The sequence below is a fragment of the Pezoporus occidentalis genome, unplaced genomic scaffold, assembly GCF_034315485.1.
Source record: "Pezoporus occidentalis ecotype Australia unplaced genomic scaffold, CSIRO_AGI_Poc_V1 ctg4, whole genome shotgun sequence".
NCBI classification, from domain to species: Eukaryota; Metazoa; Chordata; class Aves; order Psittaciformes; family Psittacidae; genus Pezoporus; species Pezoporus occidentalis.
The window spans coordinates 27,121,163-27,134,572 of record NW_026915724.1 but is presented as its reverse complement, the minus strand read 5'-3'; the positions used below and the strand labels follow the sequence as shown (position 1 = coordinate 27,134,572).

The 13,410-nt window shown below is 34.2% G+C and overlaps 1 protein-coding gene across 3 annotated transcripts in view; it reads left to right on the top strand.

Annotated features, from left to right (window-relative positions):
* RTTN (rotatin) overlaps nt 1-11,828 on the top strand; it is an 87,561-nt gene extending 75,733 nt beyond the window's left edge. For all 3 annotated transcript variants that reach the window (XM_062633077.1, XM_062633076.1, XM_062633078.1), the window contains 7 exons: nt 2,884-2,961; nt 4,480-4,606; nt 5,706-5,908; nt 7,772-8,039; nt 9,227-9,330; nt 9,671-9,740; nt 11,390-11,828. In XM_062633077.1, the coding sequence (XP_062489061.1) occupies nt 2,884-2,961; nt 4,480-4,606; nt 5,706-5,908; nt 7,772-8,039; nt 9,227-9,330; nt 9,671-9,740; nt 11,390-11,472 (933 nt within the window). In that variant the 3' untranslated portion in view covers nt 11,473-11,828. The remainder of the gene's footprint in view (nt 1-2,883; nt 2,962-4,479; nt 4,607-5,705; nt 5,909-7,771; nt 8,040-9,226; nt 9,331-9,670; nt 9,741-11,389) is intronic.
* Nucleotides 11,829-13,410: the final 1,582 nt, after the last annotated feature.

Here is a 13,410-nt window from a genome sequence, read left to right as displayed (position 1 = left end):
CAATGCATGATAGGCCTCAGAATTAGTGGTTCTGTCTCATGTCTTTTCAGTAATTGGAGGATTCAGGACTTTGCATTTTTAGTCCAGGTTATTAGAATTAGGAACTAGCCCATTCTGGTTGAAGCCAGGAGCTAGCAGGCTTCTGGTTGACAGTTCTAAAGTTCAGTTTCAGACATTCACACACATACATGTTCATGCATTTGTCACCTGTTAGTGCTTGCAATTTATATGTATTTAGCTCACAGCAATATCTAAGAGTACTGTATTATTTTCAAACATACTTGGATTTTCAGCCTTGACTTCATGGTCCTACCCAATCCAGCCAATTTTTCCCATCTGGTTTCCACAATAGTATTTTTTCTGTTTCTCAGGTTTTCTCTCTGTCTTTCAACTAGTGCTAGCCACTTTGTTGTTGTTTGTCTCTGTACTGAGTCATTCTCCACACCCCAAAACCAATCCTGCTTGCACATGTAAGTCGCAGTTTTTTATTCTCTACATTGTTGTATTATCTGGCTTCCGATTCTAATTTGTTTTCCGTCCTCCTGCATATTTGGTCTGGATGTCACAGTCTCTTATCATCAGACTCAATTATCCCTGGCTATAACTTCTTGTCAGAGTTGGTTTTTTACCTCATGGTCCTTCCACCACTTGTACTCCCAGTTTCTTCTCTACATTCACAATTTCTTCAGCCTTTTTTTTTTTTTTTTAATAACTTCCCTTCCAGTTGTTCCAGACTCTCACGTCAGCCAGCTCTCGCTTAACACACCTAGACATAGATTATTTCTTACTATCAGACAAGCGTTTCATAAGATTTTTGTGCAATCTGTTGTTTTCTACCACTTTCATCTGAAAGAATTTTTAAAATACAAACAATAACCTCTGCTGTCAACTTTGATATCTTGTCCACTTCCACATAAAGCAGAAACTGCAGAAAGCATCTTCCTGCAGGATATTTCTGCATTGTTTGAGCCCAATAGTATTTTTCTCCAAGGCGTTGGCAGATCCAGACATTAGCCTTGATTTGCGAGTGTGGAACTGTGTTTTATAACAGTGAGCTCTTAAAAGAATTTGAGTTTGACCTTGACATTTGAAAGCTACCATATTTTTTCTTGAGATCTCCTAAGCACATTTGTTATCCTTTGTTCAAGGGGTGGAGGCTGGAAGGTGTCCTGCCCTGGATATGTCCAGCAGGGTTGATATTTCTTGTGTTGAGAAGGGAAAATCTGGGGACATTTGTTCTTTTCCTAAATGTAGAAGGAATTTAAAACCTGAAAGAAAAGAACCTCTGAGAAAGGTCAGAAACACTGTTTAGTTAAGAATTATTTGAAAGAGATTTACAAAAGGCTTTGTGGTAGATTTCTTTGCTGAGCTGGGACTGTAAGTTGCTATATCATATGTAGCTGTGCTGTTCATCATATATGGTACATAATGACAAGCAGTCTAGCTTCACATGAGGACAAGTAAGATTCAGCTGATGATTCACAAAACTGCCCCCCAGCCCACTCTGGGACAGAGTTCTCAAAGTGAAGTTATCGGAGCTTCTTTTCTTTTCTCTTTCTTTTCTTTTAACTGTTTTACCTGATATTCCTTTTTGTTCACCATAATTACTGTGATCTTAACTAAGGGCATGAAAACTACTTACAAATAGCTAAGCTTTCAAAAAAAAAAAAAAGAAAAAAAATGAGAAAGAGAACCAAAACACCTCAAAATAGGATCGTAGTAAAAATCAAGGTAACCTAAAACAAGTAAATACAGACAGTACCATCAACAGTCTGTAGCTTTTTCAACCTTATAGAAGTTTAACATAAATATAAGTTGTAGCTTGTAGCGTTTTATAGGATTTAGTGATATTTGTATTTGTTAAATAAATAAACAGTGTGGGAGTTCCTTGAAGGAGCATCTTAGAGTTACTACTCGTGTTTCTTTTTCATCTTACACCTGACTTTCATTAACTTTTTTGATGTAGGCTTTTACGTCTTCTCTAAATGTCATCAACTGTACAATATGATTTATAAGCAAGTATTGTTGCATCACCTTTCCTGTGATTAAGCAAGAATCCTATTTTATATTTTTGTTCCTTTATGTTTGATAGAACAGAAATAGTCTGCTGTGGTGAACAAGGTATTGTAATTTGATTGTCTTTCAGAAGTGGTTTAGTATGTCAACTTTATAAAAGTTAGGTCATCCATTAGCTTTTTAGTGTCACAGCACTGTCACAGAGATAGATTTTTTTTTTTTTGTCTACTTGCATATTTGAATCTCAGTATAGGACTTTACTATGCAAAGGTTTGTATTTATCTTTGTAATATTCTTATCAGGATGGAAACTATTCCTATTATTTTGGATAGGGAACCAATACACTGAGAATATAAGGATAGATCGGTCTGACCAAATGCAGAGATCTGTAGGACAGAGCTAATTTATCCTTGTTATCCAAGGAAGGAAAATAGGTGCTTCTAGGGATTGATTCATTTGACTTGTTTTAGATGTCTGCTTTAGGGTGGAACAAATACTCAGAAAGTGTTCCCACCCATTCTTCATTAGTTATAAGTGATATGGAGTTCTACATTACTGATCTCTGCATTTGGCCAGATCAGTGCCCCTAGAAATAGTATCTGTGGGTTATAAAGAGAGATGAGAATGACTCCAAGTAACTTAACATAAATGTCTTTAGTAGTAACTTGTTATAAATGTTTTTAGTATACTAGTGTTTAAAGCTAGCTGAGATGGATCCTACCTGAGATGAGAAGGAAACTGCTGCAGAGATGTGTCCGAAGTGTTGACGTCTTAAATTTGCATCTCTCCTTTGAAATTGCTTTTGTTCTTGTACAAAATGAATTCTGGTCTTTTGCTGATGATCTTCAAATATATTTCTCTGGATAGGAGGATAACCTTAACAAACAGTTGAGGTGTTCTATGCAGCTCCTCAGAAACTGCCTCTTTCAAAATGAAGAATGTAAAGTAAGTATTCTTACTCTCAAATAATGTGAGCACATTCAGTCAGTGAATGAAGATCTTGATTTATTTTTTTTCTACTTTGAAGTTATTTTCAAGCTGGCTTAATTAAAGACTGGTATTAATGGAAGGAATATTTTAAATTCCTGCCTCCTAAGAATATTTCATACATGCACAGGAAATCAATGTTCTTATTGAAACATTATCTACCAATGTTTTAGATGGCTGTTGTCCTTTATATGCACTTCTGTTTGCTGAAATTAATAATTGCAATTTTAAAAGCATATAATATAAAAAATGGATGTGAGGAAAGGTGTGGGGCCATAAGTCACATAAGAGAGATACTTCAGATCTTGGAAAGTTATGTTTCCTTTCCTTCTTTACTCTCTCTTTTCCTTTCCCTTTCTGAAAGACAGAAAACCCAAACAAACAAGCAAAAGAAAAATAAACCATGCCCCCCCCCAAAAACACACAAAAAAATCCCCACAAAATCCCAAACCCTAAATAATAATTTGGTATTTATTTTTCTTTGAGTTAAATTACACTAATCTTGCAAGGTACATTTTTAATTTCATTGTGTTTTTTTTTCATAATTTTCCTTGCTCAAAATCTTGTTTTGAATTTCTTCTTTTCATTTCACATTCTTTGTTGTTTTGTTGGTTTTTTTTTAGTTTGTGCTTTTCAATTTCTTTTCTACTTTGGTTCTTCTGCTTACCTGCTTTTAACATGGGGAAACTTCTACATTTCTTTCATTCTTTCCTGTGTTCTTCCGTTCTGATCACTACTCTGTCTTACTGCTGATACCTTTCACACATTTATTCCCATTTTCTCTTTCATGGTTAAATTTGTCTTGGCACTGTGGTACAACTTGTGCTACTTTTAGCAAATGCATTGGTGGAAACCCAAGATTTCCAGACCTTCCAGAAGTATCCCTATTGTGGGCATGTGTTAGCACCACTTTTGTATATAGAGTATCATGTAAACTATGGTCCTGAATAAGCCATCTCATTGTCCTTAAGGTCCCCATAATTTTATTGTGTCATAATATCAGATATAAGAGGTACTGTGGAATATTTTGTTTTGTTTCGGTCAGGGAGACCGAATTTCTTGGTTGGCAGAGACAATTTCTTGGAAAAGAGAAGGAAGTTGCAGTTGGTAACTGAAGTTTTCTATCATTTGCTCTGTAGAACTGCAGTCCTCTATTTCCATGCATTCTGAGTTCTAATAATTAGTTTAGTTGGAGTAGAACAAAACTTTAGAATAGGGAGCTCTTGAACAACCGCAGTTGGAATGAATAAAATTTTGTTTGCATGTCTCAGTAATTAAAATGAGTGCTGGTTTTGACTGGGATAGAATTGTTTTCATTAGTGTTGAAATTAGGGTGTCAGTTCTCTCCCTACAATCTTTTACAGCAAAATAATGGGATGCAATAAGATAAAAATACGTTTTTCTCATTCTGTTTATGCTTCATTTTCAAAGTATTTAATAGTATAGCAGTTTAAATTCTTCCTCATGTTCTTGTAGATGGCAGCACTCAAAGCTCATCTTGTTCCTGTTCTGCATTCACTATGGCCATGGTTTTTAATGGATGACTCCTCAATGCAAATAGCTCTGCATTTGCTTTGCGTCTACACTGCAAACTATCCTGCAGGTAGGAGAGTCACTTTATGATGTAATACATCAAAATATTTAACCAATAATTAAGACAAAAAAACTTTTAGAATGTTTATTAATACCATAACAGGGAAGTATAAAAGCCCTGGTCCATCAAAGTCTATCAAGAATTTTTATTTTAATACATGCAAGACTTTTTTTCAGATCCTGTTTCAGTCTGTTGGATTTAGCAAGAGTACAATTATATTAAAGGATTAAATAGCATTAAATTCAAACCATTATGTTTGAAGGTTAAAGTGAAAATCTTGCCAAACTGAATAGTATTCTATAAAAATACTACTCTAGGAATTCTCTCTCGAAGAACAATGTATCAGTACTTCATATAGTTTATACTTCAGCCCTTACTGAGGACATTCTGGTTTTGATATATACAATAATATAATTTAATTCTGTACTAAATTTCTTCCATTTATTTGTGCATTGGTCTCACTAGTTTATATTTGTGTATTTTTCATAAGGATTCTCTCTGTCATTTGAAAATCTTTTATTTCTATTTATAAGTAATAGTTTTTGGTGGTTTTTTTTTTCCACTGATATGAATTTGTCTCATTCCATATCCTGGTTATTGACTCAGGTAATGATATGCTAGTGGCTTGAAGAGACATATAACTATCTGTTAATTTCTCCCTGTCAAAATACCGTAAAAGAGTTAACATGGTTAAAATATACTAACTGAACAGTCTCTGAGCTTTTTAACCATGTTTTTTAATGTCCTCACACCTTAAATGAGCTAATAAGGACAAGTAGTTTTAGTTTCATCAGATTTTTAGTTTCTGTTCAAAACAGTTGATTTATGAGGTGACCCAAACTTACCTACTCTGAACTGGTTAACCACTTCCCCTTAGTGTAGTTAAAGAAAGAAATACATGTAGATGTTTTCAGCTGTTAAAAACTGCACATTTCTATTCAAAGCATGTCCCACTGACTTCACTGTGGTTCAAAGAAAAAAATAAACACACTCCTTTCAAAAGTCCCATCTCAATCTTTGAGCTGTTAGACTGCCCTTTCTATAGATTTTATTTTATTTTTTAAGTGTATGTGCATTTCTCATATGATAAACATTCAATTTTTTTAAGGTTGTACTTCACTTTGTTGGGCCAGTGGTGGACAATCATCATCACTTCCATCTGCGCGAAGTGCAGCTGGCAGTTCATTAATGCATAACGTCTTGAAATTGGCTTCCCAATTGTCAAATGATAACAGCCCAGTCCAGCAGGTGGTCTTTTGTCTTCTTTCTAACCTTGCTTTGTCTCATGACTGTAAAGGCATTATTCAGAAGGTAAGTACATAATATTCTTGATATTAGGAATGTGATGGATGCATTTTCCTTTTTAATAAACCCTCATATTTCAGTATCGAATGTTCTGTGATCTTATGGAGATGCTTCTGCAGAAATCAAAGCCATTGTCTCCTCAGTTGTGTTACTGTTCCCAAAGAGAATCATGTAATTCGGTCCTGTTCATAGTCTGAGCAGAAAAAGCATACGGAGCCAAATTTTACTAGAGCTTTTTATAACCTCTGAATTTCAGTGAAGTGTAAAAAATTTATTACCTATATATATTGATAGCAATCACTAGTGTATCATGCAAATGAGCATACAGTAGAACAAACTGCATGGGGGTAAACAAGAAATTACACATTGTATAAATCATTAGGCATAATGTATGAAACAATCTTTGTAAAAGTTATAGTTTAAGAGATGTCCTGCATGTCTATAATTGGCTGTTAGAAATCTATTGTTATTTTATAAATAAGAATATATAAGTACTATCTTTTCCATTTTTAATTTGCATATTGAATGATCCTCGCTCTATTTAATGAATTTTTTTTTGAGAAATCTGTTTTGTTAAAATTTATCATTGATCGTTTAAATAAATTCAACACCTTGAGCAGTCAAACCATGTAGAACCTCAGCTACAGTGGTGATATGATAAAACTAGCTAACACAATAGAACTTATAAAAAGTGTGTTTGTTTTAAGGATCTTTTATAGTAGTTCAATAATTTCAACAATTTATCTCAATTTACATTAACAGTGTTCTGTGCTTGTACCTAATTGCCTGTTAGAGAAGGCAGGGAGAAGTATGGTCTTTTTGTAGTGCTAATTCTGTAAAGTCTGGTCATACAGTTATAAAATTGCTGAAACTCAAACTTTGTGATAGAAACTAAGAGTTTGAGTTCTTTTCTATGGTAGTTGGTCTGTGAATTGGTTTGGCTTTTGCTGTGTTCAGAGTTCCTCTCTAGTGTGATAATACTTAGTCTTTGTTCTCTCTCCTGAGCTCTGCTTTCATAAGTGTAAGCAATGCTGAATTGTTAATTCCATCTGTTAAAATTAAATTGCCAATATTACATTCATGTGAATAAAACCACAATGAGGTTTTATGCTGGACTGTTAGCTTTTAACTAGATGCTTGTATGTGTTGTTGAAAGTCTGTGAGGTTGGGAATATTTAGTCAAGGATTTGTTTCATCATAGTCATAGGAGTGTTGTCTTAGAACTTTTCTCCCATGCAACAGGTTTTATTTTGCTCAGAGTCTCCTTACAGTGAAGGCAAACACTGAGATTAGGAAGGAGTAGTGTATGCCGCATCAACACACTGATCTCTTTCTTCACAGTTTACAAAACCAGACAACATTCCTATGGCTGTCAGTGAAGGGGGTGTGGGACTGTAGATCCTTTATTAAGTCCCTTCCAATTTGAGATATTCTGTGATCTCTTTAACATGTGCTAATAATGCAAGCAATAATAAGTAAGGAATCAAGAATGAATTAAGTAGTGCATTGATTCACTTAAATTTTTTCAAGCTTATTTTTTGGCATAAATGCTAAGTGCATAGTAAGGAGCTTATGTAGTGATGGGAATTAGCCTTTAAAGAAATATGGTCAACTTTTCTGTAACTACATTGCATAAATTATTACAGAAGAAAATGTATTTTACCATATTAACATTTTAACCAAGATGTGGATACTTTTTCACATGCAATTCTTTCAAAAATTCCTGACTATAATAATGGGTTCCCTGAAATATGTAAATGAAACATTAATACTAGGTTTTGGTCAAGTGTGAAGACTGGAAGGTCAGACAGCAATGCACAAAACATGGACTACTATAATTTCTAACATCTTTCTTCTTCCGTCTGACAGAGTAACTTCCTGCAGAACTTTCTGTCTCTTTCATTACCGAAAGGAAGTAATAAAAATCCTGGAAATGTGTCTACTCTTTGGCTAAAGCTGCTACTGAACATATCTTTTGGAGAAGAGGGACAGCAGATGATTATGAAGATAAATGGGTTTTTAGACCAGATTGTGGAAATGTGTAAATACAAACACAAAAGCAGCCAACATCTAGCACTTCTTATTCTACATAACATTTGTTTTAGTACAACTAATAAGCCAAAGATTTTAGCTAATGGTAAGTATCTTAAAGGTATTCAGGCTATTTTACTCTGAGAATATTGGGCCTTCCAGAATACCATGTTTTCGTTGCAATTTCAGTTACTGACCATAAACACAATATTGTTGTTTAGAAAAGCATTTTCATAAAAATTATTTTTGTAGAAGTAATTACAGAACATATATTTTGGCAGAAAATCAAATAATATATAACAGAAGCAAAAGCAAAAAGTTAAAAATATAAAAGATGAGACTGATAATATATAGTAACACATGATGAATTAAAGGATTTTTGCAGTTTTTTCAAGCAGCTCATTTTCAGGGAGGTTTTGAAGGGATCCTTTGTGTCAGTCAGTTTGAAATAAATGAAGATCCTGTCTTTCAGTCGGACAAAATGTATTAGCTCCCGCAAGTCACAAATGATGAGACAAACTATTTTGTGTTATGTCATGGCATGTATATTTAATGTAACAGCATTCACAGAACTTTTTTGTCTTTTTTTTTGGTAAAAGGCCTGTTTCCCCTATTTAACTGGAAAAAAGGAACCTGTCTTTCTCAGTAGGTTTTCTATAGTGTCCATGCTTTTCTTTTTTTCCTAAGGGGCTGATTTGCTGCTTAATTAAGCATACATTACTCAGTTCCATAATCTGTGATTTTTTTATCACAAAGTGGGTAAGCAAACTTGAGGAGTCTGGCTTCAGAGCAAAGCTAAGAAATTAAGGCACCTACCATGGGGTGGCAAATATTTCTCATTGGTTAGAAATCATCTACATAATAAGTACTAAGGAAAATAAAAACATCTTAATTTCCATCCTGATGTGGCTCTAATTGTGGATACTGGGAGTTGTAAAACAGTTTCATGGCTTACTCAGTCTCTGCATAGCTGATGGCTGTGCATGTTTTATTACTGATGGCCTAATGTTTACCTTGCTTAGTTTTGTTTTGCTGTATTCTTTTTAACACTTCTTTGAATGCATTCTGCCAATTTCATAAGCACATTTAAGTTTAATTGGATAATAAAGTTTGTGTAATTCCTCTGACATACAATACTTGTCATAAAAATAAGTGTGATCCAAAATACTGAGACATGTATATGTATTTGTGTGGGTTTGATTATATTTTCTAGTTGCAGTTTGTTTTTTTTTGTGGTTTCTTTTTTTCTTTTTTTTTTTTTTTCATTTTGCTGTGTTTTATTTTCTTCATTAGATAAAGCGATTGCAGTCCTGTCTGGCTGTTTGGAAAGTGACAGTTGTGATGTTCAGAGAATAGGAGCAGCTTCGTTTTGGGCTTTGCTTCACAACTATCAGAAGGTTAGCATTTTGAGAAATACTTGAAAAATTTGTAATGTAACTTTTATGCTGTAAACAATACAGCAACCTTTAAGTAAATAAAAGTGAAGTTTATAGTAGCAGTTCCATTTTATTTTTGTATTCGCATAGGTGCTCTGACTAGGAGGTTAAACAACATGGTAAGGAAGCAGCTTGTCCTCTGTGATTTGTGACTGCTTATATAAATGCAATCTGTATGATGATATAGTCATGTGATAATTCTAAGATTCTGCTGAATTACATTAATTTTCTAAGCTTCACTGTTAAAGTGTGAACATGTGGGGAAGAAAATCATGTCACTATTTGGTTTTGTGTGCTACAGGCAAAAGTGACTTTGAAGAATCCATCAATAAGGAGAATAATAGATGAGGCTTATTCTTTAGCGAAGAAAAGTAAGTCTTATTTGCACATAATACCAGTTCTGTGGTTTTTCGTCAATCAGATTGTGAATACATTTCAATTTATATAATCGCAGTAAGTTTTTGTTGTGCTACAGTTTTTTCAAAGGATACTTTTGTCTCTAAAATCATGAGTAATAATATGGTTTATGGTTAGGCATCTTAAAAATACAGATATAGAAAAATGCCTCTTGGTTAACATATCATAAATAATACCTCAGGTGATTGCTAAGATTGGTTTGTAACTGTAGTTCTGATTGTGCTTGCAGCAAAGTTTGCAATAAGTTGTTCATCTAGCAGTGACTTTGCTTAACAGTGCTCAGCATCACTGTGTTCAGCCATGAAGGGAAGGCATCAGAACTGATCATTGTGCCAGTCTTAAAATACTGTACCATGAGTTAGCTGACTTTCTGAAGACTTGAGTTTTTTGCTTAACTAACTGAATATAACTATCATTTGAATAGCTTTTATATGATAGGTTGCCATCTTCAGTTCTAGAGTATTTCTTGTGAAGAGTGTTCAAACACTGGTCTGTAGCTGGGGTTTATTGGAGCACTCTGATCTTGCAGAAATATGCAAATGTCTCATTTTAATTGCTTGATAGATGTCGTTAAATAGGTTTATCAGTCTGGGGGGCTTATGATACCAGGTTCCCATAGTACTTCACACAACTGAATTGCCACAGATTTTCTGCACATGTTAACCAATGTTTATTAGTATACTAATAAGGAGATGTATTCTTGATAGACTATCTCATGCTAATCCTTCTGTACTGTCACCTAAATCCATTGATTTTGTCAGCGTACTGTTTCAAGCTCATCCGTTACAAAGTCAATTATTAAATATAACAGATGCAACATTTCATATATTCATAGTGTGTTAATTTATAGGTAAGTTTTTGTTGTTCTTTGTAGCATAACTACCACTAATCAGGGAATTTTCAGAACAGTATGTTGAATCAGCAAGGTAGAAATATGTATCTTTTTCAGACCAGTGCCTCATAATATTAATCCCCATTTATTTAGGTACTGCTTTAGAACATGACGTTCTAGACTGAAATAGCAATTTTTAATTCAATAACCACTGAAGTATCAGAATACTGAGTATGATATGAAGTTATTGAGTATGAACTGTAATTGTTGCAGTTTACAGTCATGTGAAGTTGCAGTCTCTATTTTCCTGCATTAAGGTTCTCAACTAGCCTACCCTAGTAAGTACCCCTTGATCATGTTACAGTAATAATTGGGCTAAAATGGTAGATTGTTCTTCTGAGTGTAAAGGGGAATTTTTCAACATGGCTATTGTTATTTTATGTTTCTCACTTTGTTGAGCCCAAGAAAAAGTTTGAGGAAGATCAAAGCATGACTTGATTGTAACATAGCATAACCAAAAGGCAGTTGTCACTTTTTTGTCACAACCAAGTGGGGGCTTGGAAAGGTGCGAAAATCTAGCCTTTGAACAAAACAAAACGAAAAAACAGAATTTGCAGCATAAAGTATGAGTACTTGATTTGCTACTCATTAATATACAGGTTAAGAGCATAAATGAGTTCTAGCAAAGCATTTGATGCAATTTTTGAAAAGTAATTTTTTTATTAAGAATTAACTAGAAGTTCAAACCATGGGGTTTTTATTTCCTTTTAGCTATTCCACAGCCAGAAGAAAATGAGCTACATGCCTACTATTTAAAATGCTTGGAGAATATAGTGCAGCTTCTTGATTGTTAATCATCATCAGATAATGATTTATATTGAAAGTGGACAGCTTACTCAGTGATAAATTTGAAGAAAACACTTCTAATTCATGGATCTGTAGCAGCAGCATATATGCAATGGAGGAAGTTTATGAAGCCTTTGAGGAAGAAGTTCATCACTTTGAACCAAAGAAATCGCAGTAAACGCAGTAATGTAATCCCAGTGGGAAATCATAATGGTGCTATGTATAGTATGTACACAGAAGGAGGAATGTACAGATGAAAAGGATGTGAAAAATCAGTAATTTTCCTAAATTATGCATTGAAATTGTTACTGTAAAGTATTCAAATTGCTGTTTTGCATCTTAATAAAGAGGTTTTTAGTTGAAATCAGCATTTGTTGTCAGTGGATTGTCATTTGTAATGTTGTACATGTGCACAGTACACACTGTGGTTCAAGAAATGAAAATTTGGCAGTCGTATGTTATACCTATTAGGTATAGAACAGTAAGGTGTGTTTTATTTTCAACAGTTTTCAGTTCAAACTGTTGCTTTTTCTTTTTTATTTAAGGTGCTAACAGTTGAAAAAGATCTCTCAATTGCTGGTATTTACAGGTGACAGTTATGTTAATATAGCAGTTTATTTGGGATGGGAGGTATGTGTTATCAGTTCTAGTTATGTTACAACGGTGTAGAAAATACTTGAGACATAATCTGTTGGTTTGCAATTTATAAGCACTTCAAATATTTTCCCTAAGGAAAAAAACAGTCTGATATCCAGGCCTGTGTTATCTTTGAACTGCTACTATATAACTATTGTCATAAGCTTTCTAGTAATCTGTTCTGAATGAGTTTGAAAGAAAAACACATTGATGCCTGAACACATGACAGTTTTGCTGAACGTGCTTCTGAAACATTCTAGCAGGGTGTTTCCATTTCCTTCAACACCCAAAGTTTTTTATTTTCTGTCAGGGACAGCTTAAAGGGAGCAAATAGAAACCACAACTTTGATAACATCTCTAATAGGGTTGTAGCAAGGTCATGTCTACCTGCAATTAGTCTTTCTAACCAGTTACTGGAAGTATATTCTACTGATAGAGGGGATTTTGTTTATTTGATTTGTGATGCTTATAAATAACGTGTGACTTGAAATTATTCAGCTGACATAAGCATGACACTTAGAGTGGCTGGATTAAATCATTACTAGAAATGTAATTATCAGCTAACCTTCCGCTCCTCCACCTAACAAAAAGCAGCACCAGAGCCTGATTCATTCCCACTTGATACATTGCATAATTATTGTAACTTGCAAAGCGTTTGTTAAATGCTGTCATGCTCATCCCATAGTATTGCAGAGCTATAAGCTGCAGGGCAAGGGAACACTCAGCAGACAGGTCTGCAAGTCATTGTTTGCTGCCTGGGCTTTGGGTATGTGTGTGTCTCTTCCCCTTGGAATAGCAAGTGCCAAGTCTCTTCAGAGACTTATTTTCAGCATACTTGACTGACCCCAATGATTTCTCTCATAAATCAGGTTACTGGTCAAAACTCAGATTGTTTGCCAGTTTGCTTTCTTTTTTAGAGACACAAAGAATGAAAGTACTTAATGCCAAATTAAGTCTAATGGATGTAACCATTCAACACTCTTTCAAAGTGTAGAAGTACACATGAACCTAGTGAGGTGAAATAGGTCTGCATTAGTTGAATGGCCTCATTAAATATAAGTACAATAAAATAACAAAAGAACCGGATGCTTGCTGTATATAAAACATTTCAATTTTACTGAGCTGTACAAGTTCTTGAAGGAATTATTCATATTGAAAAATCCAGATAAATTATGAATACACTTGCTGTTACAATAAGCCTTAGTGCAAGTGCTCTGTTTATCCCAAAATGAGCATAGATGTAACCACTATTTTCTCAGTGTTTTACAACATTTTATAATTTTGGGAAGCACCTGCAGCAATGGCAGAAG